This window comes from Quercus lobata, chromosome 4 (assembly GCF_001633185.2).
Source record: "Quercus lobata isolate SW786 chromosome 4, ValleyOak3.0 Primary Assembly, whole genome shotgun sequence".
NCBI classification, from domain to species: Eukaryota; Viridiplantae; Streptophyta; class Magnoliopsida; order Fagales; family Fagaceae; genus Quercus; species Quercus lobata.
The window spans coordinates 5,163,428-5,185,984 of NC_044907.1; the positions used below are offsets into that span (position 1 = coordinate 5,163,428).

Consider the following 22,557-nt stretch of genomic DNA (forward strand, 5'->3'; position numbering starts at 1 on the left):
TAATGCGAGAAGATATAACCATGGTAAATGAGTCTATTTTAGCTACAGACAACTACTGTCATGTTGAATTCATAGAAATCTTATGTTTTAACTTATCCAAAATCCATTTGCAAATTAACCACCACCAACTTCTTACAAGAGGGGGAAAAATATTTTTAATTACCTGTAATACAAAAAAGGTTTTGTACAACAATATTCCTGAAAGTTGAAGGTTGCAACCATGTCAGACATTAACCAACAGTAAATATTATACCCAAAGAGAGAGAGGGAGGGTGGTGGAGGAGCATCACCTAAGCTATAAAATGCAGCAGCCCATGTGGCACAAGGTCAGCGAAGACAATCCTATCAAGAACTGCAACAGCTGAATCTCCGTACAGGTTCAACTGGCTCCTGACCAGGGACAACAATCTTTGTTCCTGTGAGAAGTGATGAATTTCCTCCAGATTCATGTTCATCATTGGCAATAAGAGCCTTCTTGCTGATGATTCGATAGATTTCTGTGAGGATTGTGAGGAAAGCTGATTCAACATTAGTGGCCTCAAGGGCTGATGTCTCCATAAAGAAGAGGTTCTCCCTTTCGGCAAACTCTTTGGCGTCCTCAACAGGTACAGCTCGAAGGGACCCCAAGTCAGACTTGTTGCCTACAAGTATGATGACAATATTTTTGTCGGCATGGCCCCGTAACTCCTCTAACCACTTAGCTACATGATCAAATGATTGACGCTTGGTGATGTCATAGACTAGCATCGCCCCCACTGCACCTCTGTAGTATGCACTAGTCACTGCTCTGTATCTGAGATTACCACCAAGAATGTGAGCAGAACATATTAAAAATATATAAAATGATGACTTGCATCCAGGAAAAAAAAATGATGGATTGGCCATAATTGTAAAGATTCACCATGTGAACCAAGTAGCCATAACAGTAACAAAAATCATATTTAACCACTCACTCTCTCTCTCTCTAACTGAAATAATGCCTAGTCCAACCTTTATCTAGGATTACCACCAAGAATGTGAGCATTGCAACTTGCAGCCAGGACAAAAAAAAAGTTATAAATCAGGCTCAAATATAATAGTGCCGAATCACGATGTGAATAATGAATCAAATGTAACCTCTCTCTCTCTCTCTCTCTCTCTTCCCCCGTGTTGAAACAGTCTCTAGTCCAACCTTCTTCTTCTTCTTTTTATATGTCTAGTCCAACCATTTTTTATTACCATGGTAAGTCCCGCTCTCTATTTCATCCCATCAAAAACATTACCTAGTATTTTTAGTCTCCACTTATTAAAGAGATCTGTATTGATCTCAGTGATAAATTATTACACTAGCTTACAACTTTTCACTAGGGCTATCACTGATCTTCTCTATCTAATGAATGACCCTACCATCTCACTTAGCAGTGTCAGATACTCAGATTCTAGTATCCCTGTTTTCATGACAGTCATCACTTACCTCAACAGGCTTTAGTTTAGAACACAATTGATTCTCTATCACCAGAGTTCTACTCCAGAAACTGTAGCTCTTTTATCCCAATTTGGTATCACAGAGCACTATATCACCTCCAATCTCAACCAATATCTAACTGTATCTTCTGCTTATATTAACTCTCTAATACATAGGGCAACTGTACACATTCATATATAATTTATTGACACCCCAAAGGACAATCATACTGGAAATGGGTTGCTAATTTATCTGACAACTAATGCAAAAGAATAAGTACTAAACAAGGCCTCTACTGTAATATACTACACAGATTAAAACATTTTCTTCATTGCATACTTTCATTACCACCGTCACCCCCCCCCCCCCAAAAAAAAAAAAAAACTCCAAATTACCATTAGCCTTGTAAAATATCATTACTCATCCTAATGAGGGTATCCTAAACATAGTGATTCAGAAATCATATTGAGTGGTTTTTCTTAGTTTACCAAGCAGGAAAAAAAAAATAGTTCAAGGCAATAAGTATAGCCCATTTGCAGTTAAGGATGACAGAAAGATTGCATAGACTTTTTTACATATGAAAACAACACAAGAAATGGAAAATATACAGAAGCCAAAATATGGCAGCCTTGTTTCTCATTGTGTTCATTAAGATCACAAACTTGTGTAAAAAAAATGCACTAACTATAGTGAAAATTAACAACTCAAAAAAGCCTATTCTACCTAACTTGCACCAGCAGAGAAAAACTTTTGGATAACAACTGAAAGACCCTCAAACACTATGAAATGTTATTATTGCAACAGCTTCAGCTGGATATAGTAATTCCAATTTCTACACTCTTCCTTGTTCGATGCTTACAACAAATTCAATGTCTTATATGCATGTGTTGATGGATGGCCTCTAATTAAACAATGTTGGAATAATACAAAATCCAACTGATATTTCTAGAAACTAAATGGAACATTATGCACTGAATGGAACCAACATTTTGGTTTTAATATAACTCTGAAGTCTTCACCTACTTGGTTCTCTCTTTAATAAGGGCTCCAAACATACTTGCCTCCCTCTCACCATAACAAGTAACAAATTGCATTTTCAAGCATCCATTACTGTGAAGCTGTGCAGAACTCTAATACTACCTAAAAACTTGTATCCATTATCTTTAACCACTAATTGCCTGATAGTGTCACACCAATAAGCTGCCAACCCAATTATCAAATTGTTCTCACATCCCTCCTAACAACTCTCAAGTAAACATGAACAAGAGGATCTTCAAGCTCATGAAAACAGAGGAATATACCAGGTCATATAGTATGGGAAATACATAACCTATTAGTTCCAAATAATTGGTAGAAAATAATTTGCTCAGATACTCAAACTTATTTCTTAATATTATTAGTAAAAATCAAAGTCAATGCCACTTTCATTTATAGTTTCCAAACTCATGTCCATCTACTTCAAACATATAATGAAGGGTGGCCCTCCCCCATAGCCATTAACCTCCCAACCCCCAATGAAAGATCCCAAGTAAAACTTTTATAGATAATCAAACAGCCCAGTTATCCCCTTCACGAAAGATAATGTTCTACTAACTTTGCAGACATGACCAACATTTAAAGCTCATATCACCACATAATCTTGTATCATCTTCCTAGACCACCCAACTTAGCTCATATCTTCACACCAAAATTCACAACCCAATAGTCCTTAAATTCCTCTTTCAACAATTATCCACCTAAAACAGAAAATGCACATATTCAAGCTCATATATTTATGTCCTACAAATCCATGAAAACACCACGTTCGTGAATAGCATTCAAAGAGATCTAGGGCCCGTATGGTAAGAGATTTCTAGTAATGTAGTTTAAGTTTTGTGGAAATACGTATAGGTGAAAAAGTGTGTGGAAATACATATTATGATGTTTAAACAACAGTTTTCGTTGTTTAAACACCGTTACCAAATGGGGCCCTAATCTCCCTTTGTTCGGCAATAGCTCAATGGTAGAGCAGTCGGCTATTAACTGACTAGTAGTGAGTCCTACCTACTGGGGAAATTTGATTCATTCCAAACTCTTTAATTCAGAATGAAATAATTTGCTTTGACTGATAAGAGTAGTTAACACATTCCCTGTGTCTATGTTTCTATTGCATACCATTTAGTCATATCACATTCTATTTTTCCATTTAACACACTTCTCCAGCTCCTAAAACCACACTTATCCACTTCAAACAAACCAACTAATAAATAGCATACCAAAAGATCAAAAGATCTTTCAAAATCCAATTTTGCTCCTTCAAATTTATGAAGTCATAAATTGGTCCTCAAAACTGTTACAAAGTTATCAGTTACATCTTAGTTCTTCTACAAACACACACTCTTGCCACACACTTTGACACAACTTGCATATTTTTCAATGTGAGATTGGATTATATCACTTACACATGAGTCCACCCCACTACTACCTTGTCAAGTATGTGGTCCTAGATTTTTTTTTTTTTTTTTTTTTTGATTAAATCCTTTCCAAATCTCTGCATACGTGATAGACAAAGTGCTGATGTGGCATCTTAAAAAGCTGACACGGCCTAAAATAAATCACTAAAGTTACAAACGAAAATAAAACTTCACAATCTTTTTCACACAACCCACCACTGCTATCACATTTATCATCACCAATCATAACATATCATCTCATTGTCGTGTTCCTAGACTTATTGAAAATAAATTAACAGGGCAAAATATATATATACATGGAAGTAATCATTTCATTTATTTATCCCCCACAAATCCAACAATATCCAAAGCTAAAAATCCAACTCTTTTATCGTTAGCTCAACTCGTAAAGCCTCTTATGATCGATCAAGTAACATATCAATCCAAAATTGTAACCTTTTTTCTTTTTTTTTTGACATAAAAGTAGGGGATTCGAAAATGAGCATATGCAAATTGTAGAGTGAAAAGTAAAAGGTGGTACCTTTCTTGACCAGCAGTGTCCCAAATCTGAGCCTTGACGGTCTTGTGATCGATGAGGAGCGTCCTGGTTTGGAACTCGACACCGATGGTGGCTTTGGAGTCTAAACTGAACTCGTTCCTCGCGAACCGAGCAAGCAGCTGTGATTTCCCAACCGCCGAGTCTCCGATCAACACCACCTTGAACACGTAGTCGATCTTCTGCTGCAAATTCGCCATATCTCTATCACACAAACACACTCTCAAAATCTACCAAATCCGATCAAATTCAAAGAGATAGAGACGATCGCTGATCTATCAAGATCGGAGCTGATATAGCTTCAAAGACCAAAAGGCTTCGTTGTATACAGAATTTTAGCTATGGATTATTGGTTGGTGAAATTTACAGTATATAGAGAGAGAGAGAGAGAGAGTTAGGGTTTGGAGGAAAAGGGAAGGAAAGAACAAAGAAGTAGAGAAATGGGATTTCCGAAATGGTGGAATGGAAAGGAAAGGAAAGAAGCGTGGAAGAGAGAGACTAACGGTTTCTGAAACGGTCTTCTTACACTGCGTTTTATATTTATATTTTTTTTTTTAATTATTTAAGGAAAGAAAAAAAAAAATCATCTCTACACTTTGGTAATTTAGGGAATGGCTTCTGTCCAGTCCCTTATGACACTGGACTCACTACGATCATAACATGTATCTAAAACAGATACGTGTTCTAATTGCAGCAGGTCTAGTGCATTATAGGCATTAAATAGAAGCCACGCCCGATAATTTATGAAGAATAAAATTTCTCTCCAAACTCTTCAAACTTCTCATATATCTCTTTTTTTAGTGTGGATTTTGAAAATCTAACCATTGAATTTCATGTTCCTTATGTTCTTAACTTGTATATCAAATTTCGTTTAAATCAGATGTTATTTACTATTCGATCAATGAACTTATTTTTTATACACAATTTTAGATCACAAAAACTTGAAATTTTAATATTTTTTTGATGACATAGCAATTAATCTTTGATGTTCTTAAATTTTGCAAGCGTGAAGAATATAATAAGAACATGCAATCCAAGGGTTAGATTTTCGAAATTCACACTCAATATAAAGATATATAAGTGAATTTATCTTAATTCATATCAACCTTTTAAGGAATTGTATTAGTAATTTATTTGTCATGTTATGTATGTAATTTCCTTAGTGGTAGAAGGATGGTGAATTTGAAAATCAAGTAATGTTATTAAGTTATAACTTCTAGTATATTCAGTATATGTAATATCTCTCTCACACGATGGACGTTACATATTCTAATACATATGATATTTTCCTTAATGTCCTTAAAAGTGTTAATTTCCTTCTTCAATCTTCTATCCTTTGTTTAATTTATCTTAATTCATATCAACCTTTTTAAGTAATTGTATTAGTAATTTATTTGTCATGTTATGTATGTAATTTCTTTAGTGGTAGAAGGATGGGATGATTAAATTGATGATTCCTTTTTGAAAAAAAAAAAATTGTGGACTAAATTATAAGTTTTAGATTTGAGAAATGAAAAATTGAATTTAGACCAAATTTCAAGAATAGAAAAGGTATTTTAGATTTTTCTTTTTTGTCCTCTGCTATGAAAATTGCTTTTAGATTGATTTCATTCAATTAGTTTTTGTGTGATCTAAAAGAAGTGCTTTTACTATGATCATTATTTTTGTAAGTAAAAATTATGGGGAAAATGAATTAGTTTTTTTTTTTTTTTTTTGAGAAAATGTTTGCCAACCTAGTACAAGGAAACAAGAATATTCCAAAGTATACCAAACACAATAGAATTTATATTTTGCTCTTGAATTACTTGGTTAAATTAGAAACCCCATCCATAAGTCAAGGACAAATAAATTAGGAGTGCTATCTTAAACAATGGCAAGTTTTTCTTCTTCTTCTTTTTTCAAAATTTAAAAAAGGCAAGTTAGTCCAAAAAATAATTAAGGTACCCAAGATAAAAATAGAGATTTCATTATATCTAATATACTTAATTATCACAAAGTAGATAAAAGAAAAAGGAAAGAAAAAATTAGTGTTGACAAATTTACTAGTGAGCCAGAAGGAAAGTTCTAAAAGGACTACTAATTTTATTGCAAAAGTTTTACAAACTAATTTGACAATAATATAATAAATAAATTTCTTAATTACTTTTTTGTATTTAAAAACTGATACATTGTGATTTATGTAATAAAAAATTTTGACAACTTTTTTCATTTTTTTCATAAAAAATTTCTTAAAATAGATTATTAATGTATGTCCTAAAAGCATGATTTAACCAAACCCGAATAACAGCCTGTTATCCATATACAATTATATGATATCACTCCAGACAAAAATGACAATAACGGTGTTATAATAAGGATCATTGTGCTTACAGTGACGAGGACATCAAAGCTGGTAGTAAAGAAGTGATGATGATTACGGTAATAAAGGGATGCACATAAGTTTTTTTTTTTTTTTTTTTTTTTTTTTTTAAAGACTTTATGCAATCAATGCGTTAAAAGACTCTATGTAATCAATGCGTTAATGTAATCACATATAGCCATGTGCAACCGTGTTCATGTGAATTTTTTCTGTCTCAACAATATTTCTTGACTTTCTCAAGAATTGTGTGAAAATAAAGGAAAATGTAATCATAGAGATTTGAATTCTCTCTATGCTATAATGTTTGATTCATGTTGTCTTGCTTGTGTTCTTATTAATAAAAAGAAATGGCAATCATAGAGATTTGAATTTTCTCTTTATATGCAATAATGTTTAATTCCATGCTCTCTTTGGTCTTGTTCTTAACAATATCCGACTCTTTTGTTGATTGATATAAAAAAAAGATGTTTTACTAAATAGGAATGTGAAAAAAAATAAAAAAATAGAATGCCATTATTGGTGGTTCCTAAGACCTCATTATATCTATGAGATTCTATGTTCAAAAACTCTCGTCAATATCTTGGGACCACCTCAATGAGATTTCTCCTTATAATAACCTGGTGTGTGTAGGATGGAAGAACTGCATACACCCAAGGGATCATTTGTTAAAAAAAATATATAAGCTTTGAAAACACATTTGGAAAGCCATTTCATACTTTAATTAGTGTTATTATCATTATTATTGGCTTTCTTTTATATAATGATGGTTGAACCCAAGGGCCAAGGGTTCGTTTGTTAAAAAAAAAAACAAGTTTTGAAAACACATTTGGAAAGCAATTTCATACTTTGATTAGTGTTATTATCATTATTATTGGCTTTCTTTTATATAATGATGGTTGAATGATTCATGCACAACCAAATAAGTATTATTTATTCTCACGTTTCTAAAGATTGTGTCATGATAGAACCTACACTATGCAAAGTGACCTCCTTAGGCATTGTTTCCTTAGGCATTGTTTCCAATGGGGTATAAATAAGAAATAATGTATTAGTGAATTGATTTGGAAATTATAATTTATAATCTAAACCATCCAAAAATAAATAAATAAATAAATCTGACATGCATCATAATTCATGAGCAATCAATAAACTTTGATATTATCATTGCGCACCCTTGATGTGATGGTCACTCCATAAGTATAAGTACTTGTAGGGTGTGAGGGGGTAAGAATCAGGGTTCAAGTCTCCAAAAGGAAGCTTCACACACATATATACTTAGATTAGGCTAGAGTATAAATTTTATCTTGTATAAAAAAAAAAATAAACTTTGATATTAATTAGAGAAGCAGCCCTTAGGACTTTAAGCGACTTTATGTAAGGGCAACATAAATATTTCTTTTTCCCTATTTATATAAATCCAATACAAAATTTCACATTCAATAAAATCAGCCAAGCATAATAATCAATATAAACAAGAAATTTTCAAAAACAATCAACATACACAATACCAAAATTTACATGAAAACCCTTCAATGTGAAAGAAAAATCATTGGACTAATATCTTCCAATACTAATACAAAATCAATGGAGTTACCATTGGTCCTCTATAGTTTAAACTAGAGGCATAGAAACATTAAATATAAAAATAATTGGCATACAAATAACAATTAATTCATTGAGAAATGTTATGTCCATGATTCTTTCTCAATAAATCTTAAGTGGTAAATTGTTATTGGTTGTTACTAGTGAGAAAAAAGTAATTTCAATAATAAATTTGAATTAGAACCAATAACAATTTACTACCTATAACTTGTTGTGTTAATATTATGAATATAGAATTTCTATAATTCATCAGCTAATAGTTGGATTTCAATAAAAATCAACAAATAACAAGTTTGCATCTTAGTTGTAAACGACCAATCTAAAATGCTAAATGTTTATAGAAAAAGATGACCTAAATCTTGAACAAAATGAGCTGGGCCTGGCATCTCCACATAATATGACGGCCCAAAGAGCCCTCTCAAACGAAAAGGGCTAATTTCTTGAATACTCTTCCGCTGTTGAACCGAATTCAGATAAACAAAATTGGGGTGATAAAATGCATGTCGAGCTCACGCTGTTGCTTTGTTAGTACATGGTTCAACCATTACACGTTATGCTATATTTGAACCTTAGAGAACTCACATGTGCCATTTATAATCGAAAAAGTTTAAAATTTACACAATTTGTCTAAAAATGACATCCATCAGTTCATATATAATTATCTAAATTTACAAGTTTGCTATCGTAATTGTGTAAATTTATAATGGCACTATTCATTTACATTTAGTTTTTATTTTTTACGTATTCCAATGATGAAGAAAGAGAATGGATGGTAGTTATTTTTTTTAGAAAGAAAGAGAAATAATTTTTTTTTTTTAAATTGATATTTTAATGAAATGTAGTGTAAAATAGATAACTAATTTGGGATGTTTTGAAAATTGAGTTTGTAAAATAAAAAAGAAGTAAATTCTTATACTAAAATAAACAGAAATTTTTGCACGAACTAATGCAAATACTATTAAATTTAAAAAAAAGAGTAAAAACACTATAAGTAGTGGCGGCTATTCTTTTCTAGAAAGGGTAAGAGAATCTGTCGTGACTACCTGAACATAACCAAAATAACATATTTATATATCGACTACCTGTTAGATTGTCATGAGAATTGCTAGCAACAAGTTGTATTCTGCATTAAATTAAATTTGAAAAGTTAACTACCATATAGATGACAGTTAATTTACAAAATAAGTAATCTAAAGCACAATCCTCTTGACTGTACTGCTGCTGGGCCTATCTATCAACTAAACAACAATAACTACAACAACAAAGCATTAATCCTATAAACACTCGAGTATCTCACTAACAATTTTGCTTCATGATCAGATCCATTCAAACGTGTTGCATTGAATCTGTCAGGTTAGTTTCCATGTGAAAGACCTTCTAGGTGTCGTATCTTCAAACTCAGGCATGGGGATGGTTTTATGAAAGATTTCGAGCTGAAAAACCTCTGAAAATTCCTTGATCAAAGATGAGTGAGTGATATCAATCAATTGACAATCATTGGAATGAAGCACACCTGCTTTCCCACATCCAGTGGATGGCTGAAATTCTCCTAGCAACCCCTTAATACTTCCAACCTGACGGTTTCGTATTCCACATGGGACTATTGAGTGAAATGGGGTTAGATCTGTGTTGACATTCAGTGCTAACCCGTGATATGTTATCCACTGAGATACTCGTATCCCAACCGCTGCCACTTTCTTATCTCCTGTAGTGAAATTGAAAAGTAAGATCAGTCACAAGAATGATAATCACTTAGGCATTCTGCATGTTATTCACCCCAAAAAAATTATATTAGGATAAAGAAGGGAGGGTAACTTTTGAACAGAATGCTAAATTAAATGACGGTACAGTATAAATCAATTAACACAAACTGAGAGGAATGAGGCTGTAGAGTCTGCCTCTTTTACAAAAAGCAAAAACTATTAATATCTATAGAATAGCATATCGAAGTCCGGGTTCCCAATCCAGCAAAAATATAGAATGTGTGAAAAAATATATGAAAATATGGTGAGGCTCCTGGAGTCATTTTCTCAGATTATATCCTTATATGCAGTGCCACCAGAGTCTTGATACTAATAAGGATCTACACAACTAACAATCAAGCAGAAATGATGTTGAGCCATATTGTATGCTATTTTGGTTGATAACACCATCTCAGAGTCCATTTTTAGTTCATGAAAGATAAAAGGGAAAATAATATAAAAATTCCAATTAACCACTCATAAGTTGGTAACAGAAAAAAAGACCACATGAAACTGAGAAACTATATTCGTCGCACATTTGCTCATTACTTGCAGTTAACATTCAGATAATGGATTAAAAGAAATGAGAACTACAAATCTAAAGAGATACTGAGTTGAAACATATGTTGTAAATTTCCAAATTTATATTTCCCTTTCACGGCATCCAAATAGAGCAGAACAGAAAAAGTAACCATTTTCTTTATGAACCAAAAAGTAACCATTTAAAAACTACAAGTAATCATATTACTTATAACAGAGACTAAAAAGCTAAATAATTCAAAATTGTATTCACAATACAGTATGTTGCCCATAAAAGTTTTTAAATCAAAGCTAATGTAAGTGCAGAAAACATGAGAACATGTAATATGCACACCGGTACAACACAATGGACTGATTAGGAAACATACCAACCCAAACACCAGTAAAGCCCTCAAGTCGAGATGCCTTGATAGAGAATGTCGAGGAAAGAACACGGATGACCACCTCTTCAAGTGCCCTAAGGTACCAATGAAGATCCATCTTGTGATTTCTGAGATTGATAATAGGGTACATAACTAGCTACAGTCCGACACACATGCATTAAAAGTTAGGTAGCAAGTATAAAAATAAAAGCAGAATTCCCCTATAATCCACTGAATTTTATTGCTTAGTGAGAAAAAGTTTGTAAGTTTATTAATCATAAAAATAAGATTCAAACAACAGCAACAAAGCCTTAGGCCCAAAATTTGATGGTTAATAACCATAGACCTTCAAAAGAGTAATAAGATTCGGTCATATGTATTCTTTTAAAACATCACTAGTAGGGGATGCAGGACAAACCAAAGATTTTAACCCTATAAGAGTGGAAAACCGAAGATTTCAGTTACCGTGCATTGTCCTTAACTTTGTTTTTAACCTTATAAGAGGGAAAAACCGAAGATTTCAGTTATGGTGCATCGTCCTTATCTTTGTTTTTTTATATGAATACATTGTCCCTAATATCTTTGCAATTTTTTTTTTTTTTTTTGAGAGAGTTTTAATCTTTGTCGTCCGCTCCTTATAATAGCTCTTTATCATCAGACCAAAATACCAATCAGTTTTTGGTGTAGGCGGAAACTGAACTCCAAATCTCTTATACAACCATCAAAGATTTTACCAGTTGAGCTAATTAGAACCCACTAATATCTTTGCAATTTAGTAGGCTGTTCTTACAATTCATGTGCTATCCAAATTGTAAAAATGAAAGTCATACACACCAACAAATTATAAATTTTAGTTTATGTAATTAGCAATGTGTGGATAAGTAACCTCCCCGCCGCGTTCGGTTCTGTAAATATCGTAAGGAGCATCCTTGATGTCGAAATTAAGGTATTCTTCTGAACTAGCTGTGCCCAATGTATACACAGGGTGATGCTGTAGAATGATTAGTGTGTCCTGGCAATCTTGGTTTTTCTCAACCAAGGCCTTCTTCTCCTTAACAATTTGTTTCTGCCAATCCCATGCCTTGTCGTAAGGAACCAGCTCCTTGTACAAATTGAAACACTCGCACCTGCACAATGTATGTCAGTTTTTTTAAGTCTGCCTGGTGAGTTTTGTACTAACGGTGTTTATGAAAATGTCAGACAGAGAAAACTCACGTTCTTGATTGGTCATTGAATATTATTGAGGTGGATTTGGAATCTGAGACTTGGTTCGATTTTGACAAGGTTGTTGTATGAGAGTGAAGCCGGTATGATTTTTTTGTGTGATTGTGAGATGGGCTTGTCGGAACAGTGATTAAAAAGTGAGTCGATGCTGCGAGAATCATATCTTGTTGTTGTTTTTTGTTTCTATGATTTGTGATAAGCAGAGTGAGAAACGAAATGGCTGAGAAACCAAAGTATGTAGCTATGAAAATCCATTTCTTTTGAGAATAAAAGAAAAAGGATTTTCATTTTAATTTTCAAATTTTATAAGGAGCACCAAAAAAAAAAAAAACTAGTTGACCCACCAACCTGCTCAATCCAACCCAACTCATGCAGATTCATTAAGTGAGTTGTGTCAAGTTGGGTTGGTTAGATAGATAATTTAAACGGTTGGATTGAGATATTTCTAACCTATCAGTGTCCACGGGTCGAGTCGGGTCGGTTCGAGCTTGGGCTCAGTCCAGACATGACCTGATGGAGTTGGGTAGCAGAAAAAAACACATGCCACCGACCGAAATGGAGATCAGATTGAATTGAGTCGGCCATCAGGTGTGGCATATCAGGTTTCAGTTGAAATTAAAGTGATGGATTTTGGAGGAGAACTGACAAGAGAAGGCAAATCTGGCAGAGCTATGCACAACGAAGGGAGATCTGGCAAGAAATATCAGCACCAAATATCAGACAGGGATAACTGTTTATTTCATAAGTATTCATCATCCACAATGCTATCCAATAAAAAATAAATAAATAAAAACATAAAACACAAGAAACAGCAATATAAATGGTTTTGTTCAAAAAAGAAAGAGAGGCATCAGATCTTCCTATTCAGAGTTTTGAATCATTGTACCCAAAATCAAAGTCTGAGCACTCTAAACAATTCAAAAAAGATTCATCATTCGCCCCATACATAAATATACATACAATACACATGAAAAAAAAAAATGGACATTGAGAAGAATCACTGGGTACAAGGAAGACGGCAATGTATGAGCCAGGGTTTTTGCAGGTTTATGGTGAAATGGCTTGGCTTTTATAGAGTTAATTCAGCTGGGGCTTCAGTGGCGGTTCTTAAATCCTGGCCCAACAGCAGCAATGGAATCTCTATCATAGGTTGATAATGGGTGACTGAGCTGCATAAAAGGGTATATTAGAATGATACCACCATCTTGCCACATTCATTTTTGCATTATCAATCATCGCTTTATATAGCCAAAGCACTTCTTATAGAGGGTCGAGCCCTGGGGGTTGTTCTTGGAGCAAAATAACTATTAATTTTCTTCTTTCCTCCTCCTCCTCATCATCATCAACATCAAATGGATCACCATATGGGTTCCCAATTTCTGATCGAATCCTCTTTTTAGTTTCTTTAGATTTTTTCAAGTCTTCAATCATTTGAAACTTCACATCAGATCAAACCTTTTTACATGGTATGAGTATGATCAACCATAGTTTACTGTTCAATCAAATGCAGTAGCTAAAATTGAATTGAATTTAATTTGCATGAAGTGAATGAACAAACAAAAGACACCCATTTAATTGAATACCACAAATCAAAATCACAGATACCACAAAATCAAAATTCAAAAACAAAATCTCAGATACCACAAATCACATATCTTAACTCCTAAATCCTAAGTTCTTAACCACAAATCATAAGAAAGAAATTTATTTTAAAAAAAAAAAAAAAAAAGAAGAAGAAGAGAAAGAATACCTGAATCTGTGAATGAAGCAATGGGCGTGTCGGAGGTCGTGAAGATTTCAACACTTGGCGTTAGATTACTGAGATTTTTTGTTGCAGAAAGAGTGAGAGACAGAGAGAGAACGAAGATTAGACGAGAGAACCGAGAGTAAAAGAAGATTAGGCCTTTTATGGAAGTCCAAAACGACGTAGTTTAAACCTTTAGTTTTTTTTTTTTTTTTTTTTTGAGAAGGAAGGTTTTAGTTTATATATATATATATATATATATTAACATGCAAAATCTGGAACCGGTTGAAATTTGCATCTCGGCTGAAATTGGTCGAACTGGGCCGAAATTTGACTTGAGGTGAAATGATAGGTATTCTCGTACCGATTTGCATATCGGTACATAATATTCCGGTATTTCTAGCTGGAACGACATGAAATCAGTAATATTGGTCACAAGCAAATAATGTTGTACCACGTCTTTTTACTATTAGTGATGCATAGGCAGAGATATTGACCCTTTTGGCTTGGAGATCTGGGCCTGTTGGATTATGAGGGCCACGACAATAAATCAAATTGGGCTCTTGGGGGGCTAAATTAAACTTTTGATCCTAAGTTTAAGGTTTTTTTAAGTCGTTTTTTTGTTCTTTTTTTATTATTATTATTAATTTGATTGTTTATTAATTATAGTGGGAAAATATGATCGAGTAAAAAAAATATATTGCAAATCTATGTCATTTTTATATGCATTAACATATATGACGTAAAGAGAAATATTATAATAACAAAAAACTACTTGAAAAACTTTATTTTATATGACAAAGGTAGACTGGGTAGAACACATCCCAACTTTTTAATTATTAAAATCCTAAAATCTCATGATATTCATGAGATTCTAAATTTGAAAACTCTCGTCAATATCTTAGGGTCACCTCAATGAGATTTCTTCTTATAATAACCTGGTGCGTATGAGACAGAAGAACTACATACACCTAACCACCGGGCCTGTTGGCCCAAGTGGTACCCGGTCTCCTTAGTGACCTTCAGCTCAGGGGTTCGAGCCCCTGCACCTGCATAAACAATTACCTAGCAAAAAAAAAAACTACATACACCTAAGGGTTCGTTTGTTAAAAAAAAAAAAAAAAATACAAGTTTTGAAAACACATTTGGAAAGCCATTTCGTACTTTAATTAGTGTTATTATCATTATTATTGGCTTTCTTTTATATAATGACGGTTGAATGATTCATGCACAACCAAATAATTATTATTTTTCTCATAATAAAAAAATAATTATTTTTTCTCACATTTCTAAAGATTTTGTCATGATAGGACCTACACTATGCAACGTGACCTACTTAAGAATTGTTTCCAATGGGGTATAACCAAGGAAAGCTGTATTAGTGAATTGATTTGGAAATTATAATTTATAATCTAAACCACCAACAAATAAATCTGGCATACATCATGCTTCATGAGCAATCAATAAACTTTGATATTAATTAAAGAACAACCCTTAGGACTTTAAGAGAAACTTTATGTAAAGGGCAACATAAATATTTTTTTTTTTCCTATTTATATAAATCCAATACAAAAATTCAACTTTCAATAAAATCAAACAACCATAATAATCAATATAAACAAGAAATTTTCAAAAATAATCAACATACACAATACCAAAATTTACATGAAAACCCTTCAAATGTGAAAGAAAAATCATTGACTAAAATCTTCCACTACTAATTAAAAATCAATGGAGTTACCATTGGTCCTCTATAGTTTAAACTAGAGGCATAGAAACATTAAATATAAAACTCATTGGCACACAAATAACAATTAATTCATCAAGAAATGTTATGCCCATGATACTTTCACAACAAATGTTAAATGGTAAGATATTATTGGTTGTTACTAGTGAGAAAAAAGTAATTTTAATAGTAAATTTGAATTAAGATCAATAATAGCTTACCATCTATAATTTGTTGTACTAATATTATGAATATAGAATTTATATAATTCAATAAAAATCAACAAATAACAAGTTTGCATCTTAGTTGTAAACTACCAATCTAAAAATGCTTTTGGCAAATTATACATATAAAAATGAAGATGAAACCATTATCGCCTTGAATAAAATGCTAAATCTTTATCAAAAATGAGTTGGGCCTGGCATCTCCACATAGTATGACGGTCCAAAGAGCCCTCTCAAACGAAAAGGGCTAATTGCTTGAATACTCTTCCGCTATTCAAATGAACAAAATTGGGGTATGATAAAATGTATGTCAAAATCACGTTGTTGCAATGTTAGTACATGGTTCAACCATTACATGTTATGCTATATTTGAACCCTTAGAAAACTCACACGTGCGGTTATAATCTAAAAATATTTAAAATTTACACAATTTTGCCTAAAAATGACCTACATCGGTTTATAAATAATTGTCAAAATTTACAAGTTTGCTATAATAATTTTGTAAATTTACAATAAAACTATTCATTTTGAATTTAGTTTTTATTCATTACATATCCCAATGATGAATGAAGAGAGTGATGAGGGTTGTTGTCTATGAAAAGAGAAACAATTCAAAAAAAAAGAAAATTGATATATTAATAAAATGTTGTATAAAATAGATAATCTTATGTGAGGTATTTGAAAAGTGAATATATAAATAGAAAAAATATATTCTTATACTAAATTAAATAGAAATTTTTGCACAAAGTAAAATGAATGTTTTTAGATTAGAAAGACAGTAAAGAAGCCATAAGTAGTGGCGGCTATTCTTTTCTAAAAAGGGTAAGAGAATCTGTTGAGACTACCTTATTTAAACATAAGCACAATAGCATCTTTACATATTAAGGAACCAATGTCAGGAAGAATAGGGACTGCTATGATAGTTATCATCCTAAGAATTAAAAAGGGTAAAGGGAATCAGTCGTAACTACCTTATCTGAATATAATCATATTGTTTCGTTATTGTTATTCTTTATTATTAGTTTAAGATTCCAATTGGTTTTTTATCTAGATGAAATTCAAATCAAATATCATATTTGACAATAAGAGACATTTTCAATTGAACAAACTAGAATCCGTAGCCATAACGGCTTCTATATATACTGAAGAATAAATGTCTAAGAGGCCTAAATCAAGATGGGAGGAGTATCCACTGCTATTTTGAAGGATAATTGTCTTTCTAATGTTTCTTAGGACATAGTAATTTCTTCCAAACAACACTAATTGAGCACTTGTTGAATATATCTACCGTACCATTCAGCATAGAGAATTAGAGTAACACACCAAAATGGCAAATTCCGTACGGTAGGTGAAACAAGCACCTACCAATTTGGTCGATTCCACTTAAAATTGAATGGAATCAGATATTATGTTATTTTATTTTTGGCTTCGGAATAAAAGTATATACCATGTAATTTTTTATTAATTTCCATTAAAAGTATGGTTACTTTTACAGATCAAGCTCCAATAACTCAAAATATATAGTAAATAACTAGACCCAGATAGTATAATAAACTCAAATCACCATCCAAACAATTGTCAAGCCTATGGCTTTCCTCTGCCGCCACCACCACTTCTTCCATCACCATTACCACGACTTCATAGTACACATTTTCTATGTATCATTGGAATTCTAATTTGACTATAAGTTAAAAATGGAGTAAACAATTAGTAACAGCTAAACTAAGAGACAACTGAATGAGTTTTTTAGCATTGATGTCAGGAAATGCCCTGTCCTAGCTAAAACTCCATGATCCTAATGGTACCCTTCTATGGTCACATTTAAATTATTTAATAGACGTGTCCGTGTCTGTGCTTCTTAGGAAATTAATTTCTACACACAAAAAAATGAAGTAAGGCTGCACACCAATCATCTCTTTCAAACTCCATAGAAGTCGGAATGCGCGTGAACTTTTATTAGATATGTAATTTGACAGCTCAATTGGTTGAATTTTATGCTGAAACTTGGTATATAGCATACAAGTGTAATGGTGAAACATTTGATATACAATCTTTTGAGGGTATCAATCAAGACTTTGAAAAAAAGATTTGGTTATTAATTTCTTTTTCCCTTGACATAAACGATAGGATATTAGCCTATTGGATCTTTATCTTACAAAGAAAGTAAGAAGATACATATTTGTCACACCCACAATCTCCTAACATTTTATTATACTTCAGTGAATTGGAAAAAGAGAAGTCAGTGTTGCACTCTTGGTTACTTTGCCTTGTTCCTAATACTATCTGTACAGAAAGAAATTAGGCAGAATGATTTGAATATTGCTTCTGTTTACTTGAACACGAGCACTTTGCCTTTGTATCCGTGAGTGTCTGCACGAGAAAGAGAGAGATTTGGTAAGGGAAGATAAGAGTAGTTGAAGGTTGGGATTTTTTCTCTACCGAAAGCAAAAAAAAAAGAAGAAGTTTCAGGTGATTTTGATGTACGGATAGCAATTTGTATAATACCTTAACCTGTTTCTGAAGGTCTTTAATGTACTCAACTGCCAAATCTAACATATCTGCTGTGTTTGTTTGCTGCAAAATAAATAACCAAAAAAGAGAAAACTTTTGAGTTCCTAACAACAATTTTGACATTCACAAGTCACAATGTTTAGTGTAATTGTGTAAACTACCTTGTCCATGTTTGGGAAAAGCTCTTGCAATTTCCTCATCCTTTCACTAATACGTGTTCTTCTCACCTGATGTAACAGATATCAGTGTCACGGGTTTGATTAGCTCTAGCTAATAAAGTGATTTTCATATAATTGGTGAATATGCCTTGTATCTAAAAAAAAAGAATTCAACATGTTTGCTAGCTTTAAATGTAATAGATGAGATATACCCTCTCTGCAATGCTTCGCGGATGAGTGGCGCAGCCTCTTTTGGCTCTAATTTTACAAGGAACAGAACCTTGAAATTGCAAAAACTTCTCTATATTTGCCATCTCAACAGAAGTCTTAGGCAAGCTTAAATGATGAGTCAAACGATGGGTGTGGTTTCCAGAATCAGCATTCTGTTGAAAGAGAAAATCATTACTCGTGATAAGACAGGATAAGCAAGTGCACTGCCAAGCAGAAAGCAGAAAGAACTACAATCAATTCTGCCAATTTTACCTGAGTTTCCAATGCATTTGAAGTTGTGAACATGTTTCCTTCATTGTCTCTGGCTCTTCTAAGGCTATTGAATGCAGATTCATCCCAAGAATCACTTGTGAACTTGGGGATGTACTGTTGATTGCTACCATTAGCATTTCCGAGACTTTGATCCTCTGGGCTAGTAATTTCATTCCCTATTTCAGCTATCTGAGGCAAACGCCGGGCTGAGAAGCTTAATTGATCATTCAATTTAGTCATTGATGGGCTGGCTTCCCCATTTGTATCATTGCAAGCTCTAAAAGTTCCCACATCCCTCATCACAGCGAAGCCTGTTATTCATTGAAAGGTTCAAATTAGGAAGACTGTCAAGATAAAAGGTTCAAATTAGCATCAAATTGAAGCTTGAATAACTTAATTTGTCATAGTTGATAACTTGGAACTACCGACATAACTTCTTTCAAAAGAAATTGACCTTACAGCAATTGCTAAATTCTCCTACTATTCTTCTATTGTTTTTTGTTTACCCAGAAATATGCTTTAAAATTTCTTTCTCCAACTACAATTCAGTGTGAGAGGAAGGAAAAACATGTCCAACCTCCAACTCTCTTCCCTTTAAAACTAGTATAAGATCCCTTCTTACTAGTCAAGTTTTATTACCACTTTTTTTTCCCACCTTGGAAAAACATGTGTTTGGTTGCTGAGGAAGTCTAGGGACACAAATTTTTTCACAAGATTTTATAGGAAACGAATAGTTATTCTAATGTTTTGAATCTAAAAATTCCCATCATTTGCAACTTGAGAAAACATGACTAGCCTAAATCAATTTACTTGGCCTACTTTCAGTGAGTTTCTCCAATATCCTATGCTTTATTTTCTTTGTTTTGTCCACAATTTACTCAGCATACCAAACACTAGAAAGGAAAAAATAGATTAACAATAAATAATCTCCGGTAAGAACATTTAAATAAGCATTCAAAAGAAAAAAAAAATTAAAAAGAGCAAGTGAATAAGCAACAATACCATTATCCATTGTTAAATCAGAGAAAAGCACGGGTGGCAAGCTACTTTGCCTAGCAAGATTGGAGCGGTTTCCTGCGCCCATTTTTGCTTGCATAGAATTCTCTAATCCTACAGAGTTCAAACCACTAAAAGAGCTATCCAAAGTAGTCCCAGCACCCACTGAATTATGATTTGGCAAAGCTTGAACTTGTTGAGCAGCTTGAGCTTGGTAAACCATTTGAGAATTTGAATCTCCTGAGCCATTGCACGATGTCATGAACGTTGCCAACATGGTCTCCACTTCTGGATTCGATGATCGAAGATCCCGATAATCCTCACATCCAACACCACCTTCACCACCATTAATGCTACCATCAACAAGGTTTGCAAGCAATGAGCTTGGAGCCGAGCGATAACGCATTAGACCAGAATTATGCTGGTGCTGTTGTTGATGTTGTTGTTGTAATTCTTGTTGTGAATGATGGTAAGTATTGGAGTCCATGAAATCTAGATGATTCTTTTTCAGCTTCACATCTGAATATTTGAAGGTAGGACTATACAAAAGACTCATAATAGTCTCTCCTGGAGATTCCTGAAGAACAACAATAATTATTAGAAAAATAATAAAACAACTACAAGTAAAGTATTTATAAACTGACGTAGCAATAAATACGATATCTGAATTACTTTTTTCTGATTAATAATACATTAGTTTAAAAAGTTTAGAATAAATTGTACTCTTACTAACATTATGTTCTTTTATTTTCATATGGTGAGCTTTGATTCTCAAACAAGTTCGAAGATATTAGTATAAACTTTAAACCTGAATTATTGTCTTGACAAACTCTAAAAACTTTTCTTCAACTTCAAAAGTTACTAGCTTGTTCTTGAAAATAGCACACACAAAATGCTCAAGTAGGATCTGCTTTTTTTCTTCAAACTAAACCAAACCCAAAAGCTGTCAAAAAAGAAAAAAGAAAGCAAAACAAATTAACTTAAATTCAGCAACCAAAAAGTCAAAAACTCAAAAGCATACAAGTATAAATAAATAAAAGAACCTGCTTGAATTTGCACATACTCTATGGTATAGCTCTCTTTGAAGGGGGTTCTATAAGGTTCTTCTAATAACACCAACTCAAAGTCACAAAAGGATATGAGAACCTGAGGACTCGTACCAGTGCACAAAGAAAAGAACAATAGCTTGTTTCAGCACAGAATCTTTCTGGGATTTTGTTCCTCTACCGTATATGGAAATAGCTTCAAGACAAAAATAGAAAGAAAGAAAAAAATCTCAGTACAAACTAGTCAATTTACAAGTTACAACACGATTCAACACAAAAATTTAGCACCATTTGAGCTCCAAAGATTGATGAGATCATCAAGCCAAGTACCTCAGCTTTTCTGGGTTTGATTCAGAATCGCTTGAGAGTTGTGAAAATTTGGAGTTACAGTCACACACAAACCAACAACGTTGTCTGTCTATTATGTGGCACATTTATGTACTAGATTTGTTTCGTAAGTACCCTTGATGTTCATTTTAATTACGAGAATGCACACATGCACTGCATGACATATGTGGTCCTTGCCGCGTCATCAATTTGAGAGTTGACCAAACTACCCTGTATTTGGAGCTCAAAAATACCGGAGGCTTTGCTTGGTTTTATTTTTTATTTTATATATATATATATTAAAGAGTGTTCAATTTTATAATCACTTAGTTTGTGAAAAAGATAGGATGGCTATCTTAATTTTTCTTGCTAATTAATTAATTGAGAATGAGAGAGGTGAACCAATATGATATTGAGATTTTTATTTCTATATTTTTATTTTATTCAAATAATAGTTTGATTGGTTTAGAAGATCATTTCCTACTTTAAGCTTTTTATTAATTAAGAATAGAATTGATATTATGAATATTAAAAGTTTTACTACATAAATTTTACAAACAGGTATGTCAAACTTTTTTAATATAAAATAAAAAAGTTGGAAAAAAATAATAACTATATTGTTGATATGATACTAATTATATCTATTATCACGTGCGATAAAGCTCTAAGATATCTTCCTCTTTTTTTTTAATCGATTAGACCCTCTATAAGAGAGAAAGAAGTAAGAAGATTCATTATTTTTATATTAAAAATTTTATAAGCTTCGGTCAAAACTAAATGAAATGATATATATAAGCTAAATCTATTAAAATTTATTGATACAAGCCTCAAATTTACATTAAAATAAATACTCTAAATTCAAAATAACTTAAACCCATATGAAACCAACATTTTTTTTATCCTTTAGCTATATAGAATTAAGCTTTATAATTAAAATAAAAAGGGATAATATAGAATTAAATTGAAAGAGAGACCTTTATATATATAAGTAGTTTTGTTTAGTAATTAATTAATTGAGTTTTTTTTTTTTTTTTTTTTTTTGAGAATCCATACCCAAAGGCCAAGTTTTATTTATGGATGA

General features: G+C 32.7%; 3 protein-coding genes and 1 non-coding gene across 9 annotated transcripts; all 4 read right to left on the reverse strand.

Annotated features, from left to right (window-relative positions):
* On the reverse strand, positions 1 to 4,956 carry LOC115985548 (ras-related protein RGP1-like). Of its 2 annotated transcripts, XR_004090592.1 has the most exons (3): positions 4,418 to 4,956; positions 291 to 793; positions 1 to 198 (listed from the first exon to the last, which is right to left on the reverse strand). XR_004090592.1 is itself a non-coding variant. In XM_031108487.1 (2 exons), exons 1-2 carry the CDS (start codon positions 4,630 to 4,632, stop codon positions 346 to 348), a joined length of 663 nt encoding a protein of 220 aa, XP_030964347.1. In that variant the 5' UTR covers positions 4,633 to 4,956; the 3' UTR covers positions 1 to 345. The 2 variants fall into 2 exon arrangements, 1 of the variants encoding a protein (XP_030964347.1); XM_031108487.1 differs by having other exon boundaries at positions 1 to 793.
* A 4,542-nt stretch (positions 4,957 to 9,498) lies between these two features.
* On the reverse strand, positions 9,499 to 14,183 carry LOC115985549 (octanoyltransferase LIP2p, chloroplastic-like). The gene is made up of 5 exons (XM_031108489.1): positions 14,012 to 14,183; positions 12,253 to 12,951; positions 11,906 to 12,164; positions 11,044 to 11,194; positions 9,499 to 10,098 (listed from the first exon to the last, which is right to left on the reverse strand). The coding sequence occupies exons 2-5, from the start codon at positions 12,420 to 12,422 to the stop codon at positions 9,743 to 9,745; spliced, it is 936 nt and encodes a 311-aa protein (XP_030964349.1). The 5' UTR covers positions 12,423 to 12,951; positions 14,012 to 14,183; the 3' UTR covers positions 9,499 to 9,742.
* LOC115988194 lies at positions 13,109 to 13,190 on the reverse strand. The gene has a single exon (XR_004091370.1). It is a non-coding gene; the product is annotated as a small nucleolar RNA snoR64a (small nucleolar RNA).
* Positions 14,184 to 17,936: 3,753 nt separating the features above from the next.
* Positions 17,937 to 21,559, reverse strand: LOC115983445 (transcription factor bHLH130-like). Of its 5 annotated transcripts, none has more exons than XM_031106119.1 (9): positions 21,480 to 21,559; positions 21,264 to 21,345; positions 20,912 to 21,046; positions 20,110 to 20,680; positions 19,108 to 19,418; positions 18,837 to 19,007; positions 18,628 to 18,693; positions 18,461 to 18,529; positions 17,937 to 18,325 (listed from the first exon to the last, which is right to left on the reverse strand). In XM_031106119.1, the coding sequence occupies exons 4-9, from the start codon at positions 20,657 to 20,659 to the stop codon at positions 18,254 to 18,256; spliced, it is 1,239 nt and encodes a 412-aa protein (XP_030961979.1). In that variant the 5' UTR covers positions 20,660 to 20,680; positions 20,912 to 21,046; positions 21,264 to 21,345; positions 21,480 to 21,559; the 3' UTR covers positions 17,937 to 18,253. The 5 variants fall into 5 exon arrangements, with proteins under 5 accessions (XP_030961979.1, XP_030961976.1, XP_030961977.1 ...); XM_031106116.1 differs by having other exon boundaries at positions 21,167 to 21,345; XM_031106117.1 differs by having other exon boundaries at positions 21,147 to 21,345.
* Between the last annotated feature and the right edge of the window lie 998 nt (positions 21,560 to 22,557).